The sequence below is a fragment of the Lissotriton vulgaris genome, chromosome 6 (assembly GCF_964263255.1).
Source record: "Lissotriton vulgaris chromosome 6, aLisVul1.2, whole genome shotgun sequence".
Lineage (NCBI taxonomy): Eukaryota > Metazoa > Chordata > Amphibia > Caudata > Salamandridae > Lissotriton > Lissotriton vulgaris.
Window position 1 is genome coordinate 535,386,638 of NC_141694.1, and position 13,076 is coordinate 535,399,713.

At 47.9% G+C, this 13,076-nt stretch overlaps 1 protein-coding gene across 2 annotated transcripts in view; it reads right to left on the bottom strand.

Annotated features, from left to right (window-relative positions):
* Positions 1-13,076, bottom strand: part of PHIP (PHIP subunit of CUL4-Ring ligase complex) — a 2,330,659-nt gene that overhangs the window by 86,725 nt on the left and 2,230,858 nt on the right. For both annotated transcript variants that reach the window (XM_086926531.1, XM_086926532.1), the window contains exon 41: positions 11,608-11,772. In XM_086926531.1, the coding sequence (XP_086782657.1) occupies positions 11,608-11,772 (165 nt within the window). The remainder of the gene's footprint in view (positions 1-11,607; positions 11,773-13,076) is intronic.

Sequence of the window (13,076 nt, forward strand, 5' to 3'; positions counted from 1 at the left end):
TAGCAAGTTGAAGACTTTCCAAGTTGCCTGGTTCCACGGGTTCCGACGCCTTCCACGGGGCTCAGCTGTGCTGGAGTCGTGCAGTGGGGTCAGAGAGGTCCGGGAGTCGAGGTCTTGTCGAGCTCTGTGCTCGGGTTCCGGCGGGAACGGGGACAAAACAAGCCGTCGAGTTTCTGGATGGTGCCTGGTTGCCCAGGATGGTCACTCCTTGGCCACAAGGGAGATTCTTCAGTCTTCAGCTCAGGTGAATGTCGAAGGGTCCAGAGTTTCTTCTCAAGTCGATTCCAGGATTAATCTAAAGTCTCCTGGGTCAGCTCCTACCTTTATACAACTAAAGGGGGCTGGTTTGCTCACTAGGTCCCTTCTATGGGTGGAAACAGGAAGGGGGGTGGTTACACCCCATTTCCTTTGTCTAGTTTCGCGCCAGAGCTGGGGCTGGAGTGCCCCAGCAATCGGTTGAACTGGGGTATGCATGAAGCACCTAGTGTGCTCCAGGCAGTGTCCGTTTCTATTCAGCCCTCCCTGTCCCAATACACATCCTCTTGTCTGGGGTGGTGCTCGCACCTCCCCAAGCAGGAAACCTATTGTCCAAACCTCTGTGACTGGAAGGACTCCCAGCAGCAGGAGGTCAGACTTGAGTCTGACAGCAGCATCAATTTTGTGATGCTGGGGCTCTGGTTAACTTTAACCGGGATAGTCAGAACTAACATGTCTTCTCCCTCTAGAAGGGTGGAATGCAACACCCGTCGCCAGAATTGGCGAGGGGATAGTATTCCAAAGCGTATGACACCTTACACAACATGTTTGGATAAAGCCAAACCAAAGTTAGCATTTAACCGCGAGGTTCATAATGCACTTAATACGTAATACCACACTCCTGAGGCGGAAAGCCGGGAGATTGCTATTTTTAAAATTGTGTATTTCTGGTCTCATTGTGGTTTTAAATCTACTTACCCCTTCACTTTATCACGCTTCTGACAAGCGGGCTCTTCGCTGTTCGTTAGCAGGCGTGGAACGCTTCTACAGCGCCTCGCTCAGCCCACAGGCCACGCCCCCTTCGGAGGCCACGCCCACCGCTACAAAAGGGACGCTGAATACGAGCGCCGCCATTTGTAATACCACACTCCTGAAGCGGAAAGCCGGGAGATTGCTATTTTTAAAATTGTGTATTTCTGGTCTCATTGTGTTTTTAAATCTACTTACCCCTTCACTTTATCACGCTTCTGGCAAGCGGGATCTTCGCTGTTCGTTAGCAGGCGTGGAACGCTTCTACAGCGCCTCGCTCAGCCCACAGGCCACGCCCCCTTCGGAGGCCACGCCCACCGCCCAGCTGCTCACCCTCCCATAAATATGTGCTTTCTCCGGAAGCGCAGCGGACGCGACGTTTGCGCGCCGAAGGCGCGCCTAAGGAAAGCCCGTCTGCGCCCGACCGAGGCTAGAGGCTGGTCACTCTGCCTCTCTCATTCAATATTCTTTTTCACAGCTGACCGATCTCCAAGGCAAGTGGCCACTAGAGGACACCGCTTTAGCCCGAATCACCAGGCTTGGCCTCTTTACACCTCATGCCCTTTCCCACACTCGCTCCCCGCCCCTGCCTCGGACTGGTCGCCCCTCTGTCCCGTTACTCACGCCCCCCCCCCCCCCACTGTAGTATCCGCAATGTATCTCAACACTAGATCGGCAGTCAAACATCAGCTCGATCTTTTTATGTTACTGGAGTCACACAAACCCGACCTTTTATTTCTTACCGAGACTTGGTTCTCTGATAGCTCTCTCCCCTCACTACTGGCAATGCTCCCCCCATCTTATTACGCTCTCCGAGCTGATCGCTCTTCTGGAAAGCCAGGTGGAGGTGTTGCTTGGGTTCATCAGACTGCTTAGTGGCCCGCTCACTCTCCCTGACCCCCCCACTCACGTGTGTCGTTCTCTATCGACCCCCGTCCTCCCCGCAATCATTTCTCCCAAGTTTTCAAGATCTGATGGCTACTTTGGCAGTCAACCACTCTTCCATCAACGTTCTTGGGGATTTCAACTTTTGGCCCTCTGATCCCGCTGAGTGTGCAGTTTCCAAGGAGTTTTCAGAATCACTCCGCTCTCTCAACCTCACTTCAGCTGTTCATGCCCCTACTCACAGTTTGGGCCACATCCTCGACCAAATTTGGTACCGAGATTGCCCGATCGCTTCACTATCCATCTCTCCCTGTGCTTGGTCTGACCACTTTCTGATTGTCTTTTCTTTATCCCTCCTCTCTGTCTCCAAGCCCCCCCCCGCCAAAAACGTCTGGGCACGATCATGGAACCGCGTAGACGTAGCGGCCTTGTCTGCCACACTTTCCGCGTCCAGCCCCGATCTTTCAGGGCTCCCATCTTTTGGACAAGCGGAATCCATCAACGGCTGGCTGCGGGCTGGCTGCGACTCAATCGCCCCTTTAAAGCGCATCTCGTCTAAGCGCTTTAAAGATGCAAACCGCTGGTTTACCGACGATTTGAAGACTCATAAACTTAATCTCCGCCAAGCGGAACGCCTTTGGCGGCGGGACTATTGTCTTACTTCAAGAAATCGATATATCACTCTCTTGGCCCAAAACAAGAAATCTATTTTGGAAACCAAGAAGGCCTATTTCTCATCTAAAATTCAGCTTGCTGAGAACCGGCCTAGAGAAATATTTTCCATTGTTCAAGATCTTGCCTATTCTGATAGGGCCGCACTCAAACCTTCTCCTTCGCAACCACTCTGCGATTCCCTCAATTCCTTTTTTCTTGATAAAATTAGCACGATCAAAGCAAAGATTCCCCCTCCATCCCCAATCCTCGCTGTCCCCCAGTCGCAGCACGTCTTGACTCGATTCCTCTTCTCACGACTGATTCTCTCCTCTCCATTCTTCCGTTGGTCAAGTCTGGCTCCCCTCTGGATCCCTGCCCTACTTACATCCTGAAACAGATTTATTCCTTCTGCCCTTCACCGCCCCTCACGTTTCTTAACAGTTCGCTATCCCAGGGTATTGTCACTCCATCACTTAAATCGGCGGTGATTGTACCTATTTTAAAAAAAACTGGTGCAGACTCTTCTGATCCAGCCAACTACCGTCCTATCTCTCTCCTGCCTTTCCTGGCCAAGGTACTGGAACGCCATGTTGTTAGAACTTTGAGCTCCTTTGTGGAAAGGAACAGTGTCTTGGCTCCCAGGCAGGCAGGATTCCGCCCTGCACACTCTACAGAGTCAGTGGTAATATCTGTCCTGGACAACCTCCGGGAGGGTATGGATACTAGTCAGCCCCAGGCCCTGGTCCTCCTTGATCTCTCCGCCGCGTTCGACACGGTGGACCACGCCATCTTACTTTCACGTGTCGAGGCGGCGGGAATCGGAGGGTCGGCCCTGCTGTGGGTATCCTCCTTCTTGAGTGGTCGCACTCAAGCAGTTCGCTTGGGTGAGTACTCAGCTGACTTTCGCCCTGAGCAGTGCGGGGTCCCCCAAGGATCCTCTCTGTCTCCACTGCTATTCAACCTTTACATTGCCCCCCTTATTTTTGCTTTACAGCAGCTGGAGGTCTCTGTTTACAACTATGCAGATGACCTCCAGCTTGTCTTCTCTCTCTCTTCTTCCCCGTGTCAATATCCAATTTTCAGTTTATCGTGACTTTTATCCAGGACTGGATGAACTTCAACCACCTGAAACTCAATCCCGATAAAATGGAACTGGTGTTGACAGGTGGTTGCTCCAGTCCTTGGTCCTCTTCCTTCTGGCCCCTCTCTTTAGGTTCCCCGCCCACTCCCGTTTCCTCTGTCAAGACCCTTGGGTTCAAACTCAATGATCAACTTTCTCTCCACTCCCAAGTTAGTGCGGTCGTCTCCTCAGCTTTCCTTTCCCTCCGGACAATCCGCAAAGTCTCCCGTTTTTTTTCTCCATCCGCCCTCAAATTTATACTTTGGCGATGGTGACGTCTCGCTTGGACTACGGCAATGCCCTCTACCATGGCATGCCGGCGTACCTCGTGAGGCGTCTCCAATTGGTCCAAAACTAGGCGGCTTGACTGGTATTTAATCTACCCGAATCACAACATGTCACGCCCCTTCTCAAATCTTTACACTGGCACCCTGTCCAGCAACGTGCCCTATTCAAGCTCGGCTGTATCATTTTCAAAGCCCGGTCCGGTTCCGCCCCGTCTTTCATTAGCTCGGCAATCACCTTGTATCAGTCCAAACAACCCTTATGGTGATTGGTTGTAAGTCAACCTTATAGACCAGCTATCCTAGTGTTAGCTTGGACAAAGCAATCTTAGGCTAAACTCTTTTGGCATGTGAAGCCAGCTGTTTTACCACATATAACCCCTTGAATACCAAGTGAAAGGACACCACACAGGTTGTTATGAAAATAAACAAGTATTTATTAACTAACATACACCTCTAAACTCTTTATGAGGTCAGAGGGCTAAGCACATGACAATCTCTTAGGAAAAATACGTTTAAGTGGCACGATTTACAATGGTGCCCTAGGGGCACGACAAACCATATACTAAGTAAGTGGAATGTGAAAGTCGATAATAGGAATGGAGCTGTCCAGAGGCTATAGGATCGCTGGGACCACGCTATACTAACTTGAGGTAAGTAATAGGAGGCCCACGGAACGCATGTGCAGAGTGTGAACTCACACGCGAGATGCGTACAAACGCCTATGGACAGTACTGTTTAAGAAAAAGGTGAGTACGGACGTCCCTGACTAGATAGGACCAAAACGACTGTGGAACTGGACACTAGGAGAGTCAAGCTACCCTTGAGCACAGAGATGCTCGTGTTACCTCACCCACAGGCTGCGGGTGCATAGGTGCCAAGTCGTGTCGGGTTCCGGCGTTGAAGTCTATGGAGCCTGGAAGTAAAGATGCTGCAGGCGGTCAGGAAGAAGATGTCCGGTGTGATCCAAGGGTGGATCAGTGAAGAGAAGAACCTGAAATCAAAGGGGACAATGTTCAAAGTCACTAGCCAGTGACTGGAGTGGAACCAGGAGTGGAACCAGATGTCGTTGTCGCGAACAGGTGAAGGTGGTCGCTTGTCCCTGCAGCCACGTGGACCAGGTGGTGTCTTCGACGACCAGGATGGAGGCACGAGCTGTCCCACGCAGGCTCTCGCTGTCGGTGGTGTCGTCTTTGGATTCGGAGTCTACAGGCCTTGGCAAAGGCAACCCACGCGGTGAGTGGAAACCAGCAGTGAAGATTTCGCAGTTCGTCGTCTAGGAGGCCACTAGCCAGCCGGCAAGTGACCAGACAACGCGTCGAGCAGCAAACAGGCAGAAGGGCCCCACGCAGATCTCATGGATGCTCGGGGTCGGGGCTTCTCAGTCCCCAAAGCACTTGGACGAGGATACCTCTGAAGTCGTGCTGGAGCGAAGTGCTGCTTCTTTCAAGATGGCCGGTCCCACGTGTCTCGTCGCACCCACGGATCTCAGCTGAGCTGCAGATGTAGGTAGAGGTCGGAGAGGTCTGGGAATCCGGGTCTTGTCGGGCTCTGAAGTCTGGATCCTTGCAGGAAGACGACAAAGGGAAGCCGCTGGATGCTGATGGTGCCTGCTTGTGCAGGGTGGACACTCCTTGCCCACAAGGGAGATTTCTTCAGTCTTCTGTGGAGCAGAACGTCGAAGTCCAGAGTTTCTTCTTGTATAGGTGTTCAGGATAATCTAATTTGGAATGGGACCAGCTCCTACCTTTATCTGGCTAAAGGGGGCTGCACTACGACTAGGTCCCTCCTCTGGGTGGGACCAGGAAGTGGGGTGGTTACACCCCCTATCCTTTGTCCGGTCTTGCGCCAGCTCTGGGGCTTGAGTGCCCCAGGAACTGGTTTAGACCGGTGTATGCACAGGGACACCTTGTGTGCCCCAGGCATGTCTCATTCCTTTCAGCCCTGTCCGACCTAATACACAAAATCCTGTCTGGGGTGGTGCTAGCACCTCCCAAGGCAGGAAACCCTTTGTCCAAGCCTCCCTCGCTGGAAGGACTCCCAGCAGCAGGAGGTCAGACTTGTGTCTGTGGTGGCAGCATCCGTTTTGTGATGCTGAGGCTCGAGTTAACTTTAACCGGGGTTCAGAGTTACATACATGTGGTGTCCCTCTAGAAGAATGGAATGCTACCCCCGTCACCAGAATTGGCGAGGGGGTAGTATTCCAATTCGTATGACACCTTACTCGACATGTTTTGATAATGTTATACCAAAGTTGGCAATAACCGCGACGATTATAATGCACTTAAGAGTATATGGTATAGCGTTCTCATGGAAACAGCTAAAGGACTTGGTTCCGAAAGCTGCAGACAGGCTCAGCTCATGCTAGAGCACCATCTCACATAATTCCAAGCACTCTGCCTTCAGGATTGATAAGGCCTGCCATAGGAGTGACTGATAGGAGGATATGTGTCCATTTTAGGTTTAGATATAGGAATACTATATCTAAAGCAAAGGGTGATTACACCACCTTGCCCCAGCTGATTGATCAGCCAGTTGTGTCACATTTGGATGGCCAGCCAGGGGTGGCATAAAACATGCTGCAGCCCCTGGTAGGCCCTGGGTGCACCTATGCCCTGGGTACCGAAGGTACACTGTACAGGTACTGATAAGGTGACTCAGTATCCAATTGGATATGCACCTAAGGTACATGGTTGTCAATTTTAGAGAGAGCACAGCTAGGCTGTGGGTCTGATTAGCAGGCCCACAGCCAGGGAAGTCGTAAACCAGTGAAGCAAAAGCAAAAATCGGGGGTGACCATAGGATTGCAGACCCTACTCTCCTACACTGCAGATGTAGGTAGAGGTCGGAGAGGTCTGGGAATCTGGGTCTCTTCGGGCTCTGAAGTCTGGATCCTCGAGGGAAGACGACAAAGTGAAGCCGCTGGACGCTGATGGTGCCTGCTTGTGCAGGGTGGACACTCCTTGCCCACAAGGGAGATTTCTTCAGTCTTCTGTGGAGCAGAACGTCTAAGTCCAGAGTTTCTTCTTGTAAAATTGTTCAGGATAATCTAATTTGGAATGGGACCAGCTCCTACCTTTATCTGGCTAAAGGGGGCTGCACTACGACTAGGTCCCTCCTCTGGGTGGGACCAGGAAGTGGGGTGGTTACACCCCCTATCCTTTGTCCGGTCTTGCGCCAGCTCTGGGGCTTGAGTGCCCCAGGAACTGGTTTAGACCGGTGTATGCACAGGGACACCTTGTGTGCCCCAGGCATGTCTCATTCCTTTCAGCCCTGTCCTACCTAATACACAAAATCCTGTCTGGGGTGGTGCTAGCACCTCCCAAGGCAGGAAACCCTTTGTCCAAGCCTCCCTCGCTGGAAGGACTCCCAGCAGCAGGAGGCCAGACTTGTGTCTGTGGTGGCAGCATCCATTTTGTGATGCTGAGGCTCAAGTTAACTTTAACCGGGGTTCAGAGTTACATACATGTGGTGTCCCTCTAGAAGGGTGGAATGCTACCCCCGTCGCCAGAATTGGCAAGAAGGTTGTATTCCAATTCGTATGACACCTTACTCGACATGTTTTGATAATGTTATACCAAAGTTGGCAATAACCGCGAGGATTATAATGCACTTAAGAGTATATGGTATAGCGTTATCATGGAAACAGCTAAAGGACTTGGTTCCGAAAGCTGCAGACAGGCTCAGCTCATGCCAGAGCACTATCTCACATAACTCCAAGCACTCTGCCTCCAGGATTGTTAAGGCCTGCCATAGGAGTGACTTATAGGAGTATATGCGTCCATTTTAGGTTTAGATATAGGTATACAATATCTAAAGCAAAGGGTGATTACACCACCTTGCCCCAGCTGATTGATCAGCCAGTTGTGTCAGATTTGGATGGCCAGCCAGGGGTGGCATAATACATGCTGCAGCCCCTGGTAGGCCCTGGGTTCACGTATGCCCTGGGTACCTATGCTACACTGTACAAGGAATTACAAGAGTGACCCAATACCAATTGGTAAATGCACCTAAGGTACATGGATGTCAATTTAGAGAGAGAACATCTAGGCTGTGGGTCTGATTAGCAGGCCCACATCCAGGGAAAGTCGTAAACCAGTGAAGCAAAAATCAGGGATTACCATAGGATTGCAGACCCTACTCTCCTACACATATCACATTTTATTATATTGTTTTATTAAAGTTATATGTTTCTAATTATTTATTATATTTTTATCTTTATGTTATGTTTCCAGTTAATTATTGTTTCAATAAAAGTTAATTTTTAAAAATTATATACGTCTTCTTTTTCTGACATTTCACTATTATTTAGTGTGATAATAATACTCTTAGAAAACATTTAAAAATTGAAATGATATTTATAAGTAGTAATATAATACTGAGGCTAACTCCTTACCAGAGTCTATAGCTACGACTAACGATTCATATGGAAAATTAAAAAAACTCCAGCACAGTAACTGTTTGGATTAGCAACATTGTGTGGTGAACTTGTGACCTGTGCGCTCACTTAAGTGTTCCATGAACTGTTACTATGGTAACAGGCAGTAAGCAGTTTGGGGGTAGGATTGAAAGTTTCTGGCTGTACAGAAACCATTATATTTACCCAGGATCCTCTACATGACAGAAAGGAAAGCAAAGTAAGACAGAACACTGTGTACCAGATTTACAACCCCCCTTGCGCCACTTTTGCGTCACTTTTCCCATCTTAAAATTGATGCAATAGTAACGCAATGAACTGGTTAATCTGCCCCTATGCACATTACGAGCAAAATAAGTACACAACTCTTTCAATTCTTTATCGATCACAATTAGACAGTTTTGTTTCCCGATTCACAATGCACTTCAATAAATACTTCGTGCCCATTTAAATGGGAGACGTAATTGTCGACATTTCAAAATTTAGGGGCATAGTTACAAGGACGGTGTTAAAATTGTCACTGCTTTAACGGCAGAAAAGTACAACAAAAATGCCCAAAATGGACTACAAAATCCTTTGTTATCTTACCGGAAGATTTTCTCAACATTGCTGTTTGCTATGCAAGAGTGGGAGCCACCCCCCGGGGCTATAAAATAAATGGCTGGGTGGTGCTCCAAGGCCCTCCCCCTGCAAAATTAGAAGTGGGGAGGCCTCAACGACCCCCCGAGTCCCGGGAACCACCACCCCGGGGCTTTGTGTATTGTGGGAGGGGAGCTACGTGGCCCTGGGGACCTCCACCCCCTAGGGCCGGCTCCTGCAGTGTCCCGGGGTGCCTACCCCTGGGACACTGCTGTTTGCTATGAGAGGGCGGGAGTCTTGCGGCTCGCACCCTCCCATAGCAAACTTGGTTTGGATTTTGAAACAGAGAGCAGTGAAATCTGTTCTCTCTTTCAAAATACAAACCAGATTGCTTTTCCACATGCAAGTTAGTAGCTCCCCATGTGGAAAAGCAATGCTGGCTCCCGAAGGACACGTGAAGCCGGTGGGACCGTGGGGGCATTGTGGCTCCCCCCACGGTCGCCAGCATTTTTTATAAGACCCGGGGGATGGGGTCCCCAGGGATATTAGAAATTACTGATAGGAGCTATTTTATTACAGTAAAATTAAAAGTTGTGCACCCAGCGCAGCACTCAGTGTGGCCCCCTAGTGTGCATGCACTGGATGCACGACTCATAATCTGTAGGGTGCCCGACTCCAGCGACTTTGGTTCACAACTTCTACGCATTTGGGAGCCGGCATTGCTTTTCCACATGGGGAGCTACTAACATGCAGCTCCCCATGTGGAAAACCAATCTTGTTTAGATTTTGAAAGAAAGAACATATTTCCCTGCTCTCTCTTTCAAAATCCAAACCAACTTTGCAATGGGAGGGCGGCGGGCCTTGGCTCCCGGTGACTCCCTCCCATAAAATGTAATGCTTTTGCCCCGTGATTTGATCCCCAGGGTGCTAATTATGAAAAAAGCGCTGTTTTATATATTTATTTTTTACAGCAGAGTCCGCGCACCCTACGCCACGGCATTTAGAAAAAAAAAAACATTTAGTGGGCCCTGTGGTTCCTTCTGGGAACCCCTAGGCAGGTCTAGAGGGTCAAAGTATTTCTACCATGCCCCCTTTCTATGTTTTTCACACTTGTTCCACTGACTTCTTAAGCCTCGCTCTACTGAGGCACAAAATGGCTGACAACAGTTCCTGGTTTTGAATGTTGAAAACCACTTGACAGCCAATTAGCATTCAGTACGTGATCGGAAGGGTGCGCCTATCATACACTCGCGGTGCACTCAGAGTCCGCAGATCCACCGCTCCCATAGATATAAATATGCTTTTAACTGTAATTTGCTCAGCAACTACTGAACAGATTGACACCATTTAAGAAAAAGGCACAAGTCTGAACAGAGGACTACATCTCTGCCAAATGTGGCGTAATACCGTTCAGCAGTTCGGGCTGTAGCTGTGGCTAAAGGTCCTATGGGGAAAACACATTTTGGGACCCCCCCTTTTTTCACGCCCCCCCGCTTGACCAATCACCCCTAAACTTTCAGGAAAGGAGCAGAACAGAGCTGGCCATTAGTTTTGAAATGTTTGCAAATATTCATCAACCAGCGCCAAAGTTATTCCAAATACAATGTTGAGGATTTCTTATGGAAAATAGGTCCTAACTATAACTACCTACTGGTAGATATAAAACCCATTTTCATGAGCTCCATACACCACATCTGCTGTTTACCTTTGAACTCCAGAGTAGCCATCAAAGTCAGATCATCAAGTAGGGGGACTAAGTTGAAAAAAAATTAGCTGGTCGATAAAACTTTGTTAAAAAGAACAAAAGGCTAGACCAAATCTGGAGTTAAGATCAAACATTTTGTTGAAAGGTTGGTTTATTTTCAGGTATATAGCTTGGGACAAGACTAAAACCTCGGTGACATGCCATAGCACAAACGGGCATGGAATTCTTTCAAAGGAGGACTAGAATATTTGAGAATTCACTTGTGGGTGAATTACTAACCCCAAATCATTTTACCAGACACATTAGTACCATACTCCAAAGGAGAATTAAGGTGGTGTTTAACAGTAATAATCATCAACTTTAGGTAATGTTCAAAGAACCCAAAAGCACACTCACTCCCAAAAATAGATATAATTCTTCCAAACTATTTAGGCATACTAAGTGTTTTTGTCCTAGACTCCTTAACAACCCTAGGACACGTACATACTTTTCTTGGCAGAGGTAGGCACAAGGAATGGAACAGGAATAGATGGAAGCCATGGTCCCAACTCAATGCAAAAGTTAAGCTGAGCTTAGCATAGCAGACTAAGGGCCAAAGCCATCAATCTGCACACAGAGGGAATAAGAAAATTGGCAAGTTAGAGCAATACTAGCAGCCTCAAATGCATTCAGTTCTGTGGAACAAATGCCTCTACCAGTTAACAGTTCAAATTGTTAAGGATTACTACCTAAATCTGACTTTTGGCATGAGTGGCAGGACCGGATACTCCTTATTCTTTTTGCGGCTTCAATTATTATCTCTAATTGGTGAACAACTCCGGAAAAGAACATGACACCCACCGGAGGAGGATAAAAATGGTCAAATGGTGCCAGGCAAAGAAACGTTTCAATAATACATCAGATAATGCTATATCAAAACTCTTTTTATACTACTTTTGGAGAAAACAGTCTGCTGTACCTGGTTTATTGCTTAAGCACACCTTTATTTTATCTTTATTTAGTTTTTCTTTAACCGAACTGTCGGTTGACAGGTTATTTCTGGTGTTTAGAAGAGTGGAGATTGCTTGGATGGAGGTGCTTGATGCACTAATATTCTTGAAATGCTTGAGAGAACTTTCCAGTGCTACACAAAAAAAAAGAAAATTAATAATATGCTTATAAGATGTGTTCAAAACAATAAAAACTAACAAACTGAAAAGATAGAGTTATGTTAAATATTAAACTTGAAAAACAAGTTACTTACCTTCGTTAACACCTTATCTGGTTGAGACTATCTAGCCACAGATTAATTACCTTAGAATTATCCTAAGGCATCAGACTTGTTTTGGACTTTTTTGTGTGCAGTACCTCTACTCACAGGTAAGTGGTATCATTCAGCTCTGCATGGAGTCGACCATGCCGGAAGTGACGTGTGCGGTGCCTATATGGGAACCACCCCAGCACGCTTGCGACTTTCCATGCCAAAAGCACAGAGCTGCGAACAACACTGACCACTGGTGTGTGAAACTAGGGCCTTGAAAAGGGAACAACTGTGTACATACAAATAAATCTGTTTGCAGTGTGGCTTTGTAAGGAATCTGCGGCTAGATAAGAGTCTCCACCAAATAAGGCATTATAAAAGGTAAGTAACTTGCTCATTTGATAAGAGACTTCTAACCACAGATTCCTTACCTTAGAATAGACACCCAAGCAACATCTCCCCGAAGCAGGGTCTGCTAGCCGGATTTAGACTAGAAAGTTCTGCAGAATGTAGTTGGAATAGAAGATTAAATACAGTACAATAACATGAAACTCCCGAAGTTTTAGACAATGGAAAACCTATATATTCAAATCATTGTTGACCCTGCTCCAATGAGAACAGTCCGCCCTGAAATGCCAGCTCATGTTTTCCCTGAACCGGAATACAAGCAACCTGGGACCGGTTTTGCTATCAGCCAGGTACAGCTTGATTCCAGTGGCACAGTGACCAAGCGACCTATGTCTGGGCATATCTGTCACATTTAAGGTGTTAAAAAAAAATGATGGCTGGAATGCTTGAATTAATCTCAGACACTGGCTGTCCATTTTTCGCCCACCATGCCACATCAGCTTTCACAAAGCCATATGCAAATTAGCCTTGACCCTGATCCAGTGGGAACAATCCAGCACTAACTGCCAGGTCAGGTGCTTCCTGAACTGAAATACAAGAATCCAGGTCTGGTTTCACCCTTATTATAGGTTGGACTGCCCAGCCTAATCCCCTAGATGACACAGAGGACAACTGGTGTGAGGAACTGGCTGATGCTAGTGAGTTATACACCTCACTGGACTCTGGCCTGTACTTGAAGGCTATCGCTTTTTGGTGAGAAGGTAGACTCAGCGCTGGAGCTTGTTAAGGATAGAAGAGCTATGGCCAGGTGCTTGGATGTATCCATTGTACAACCCGAG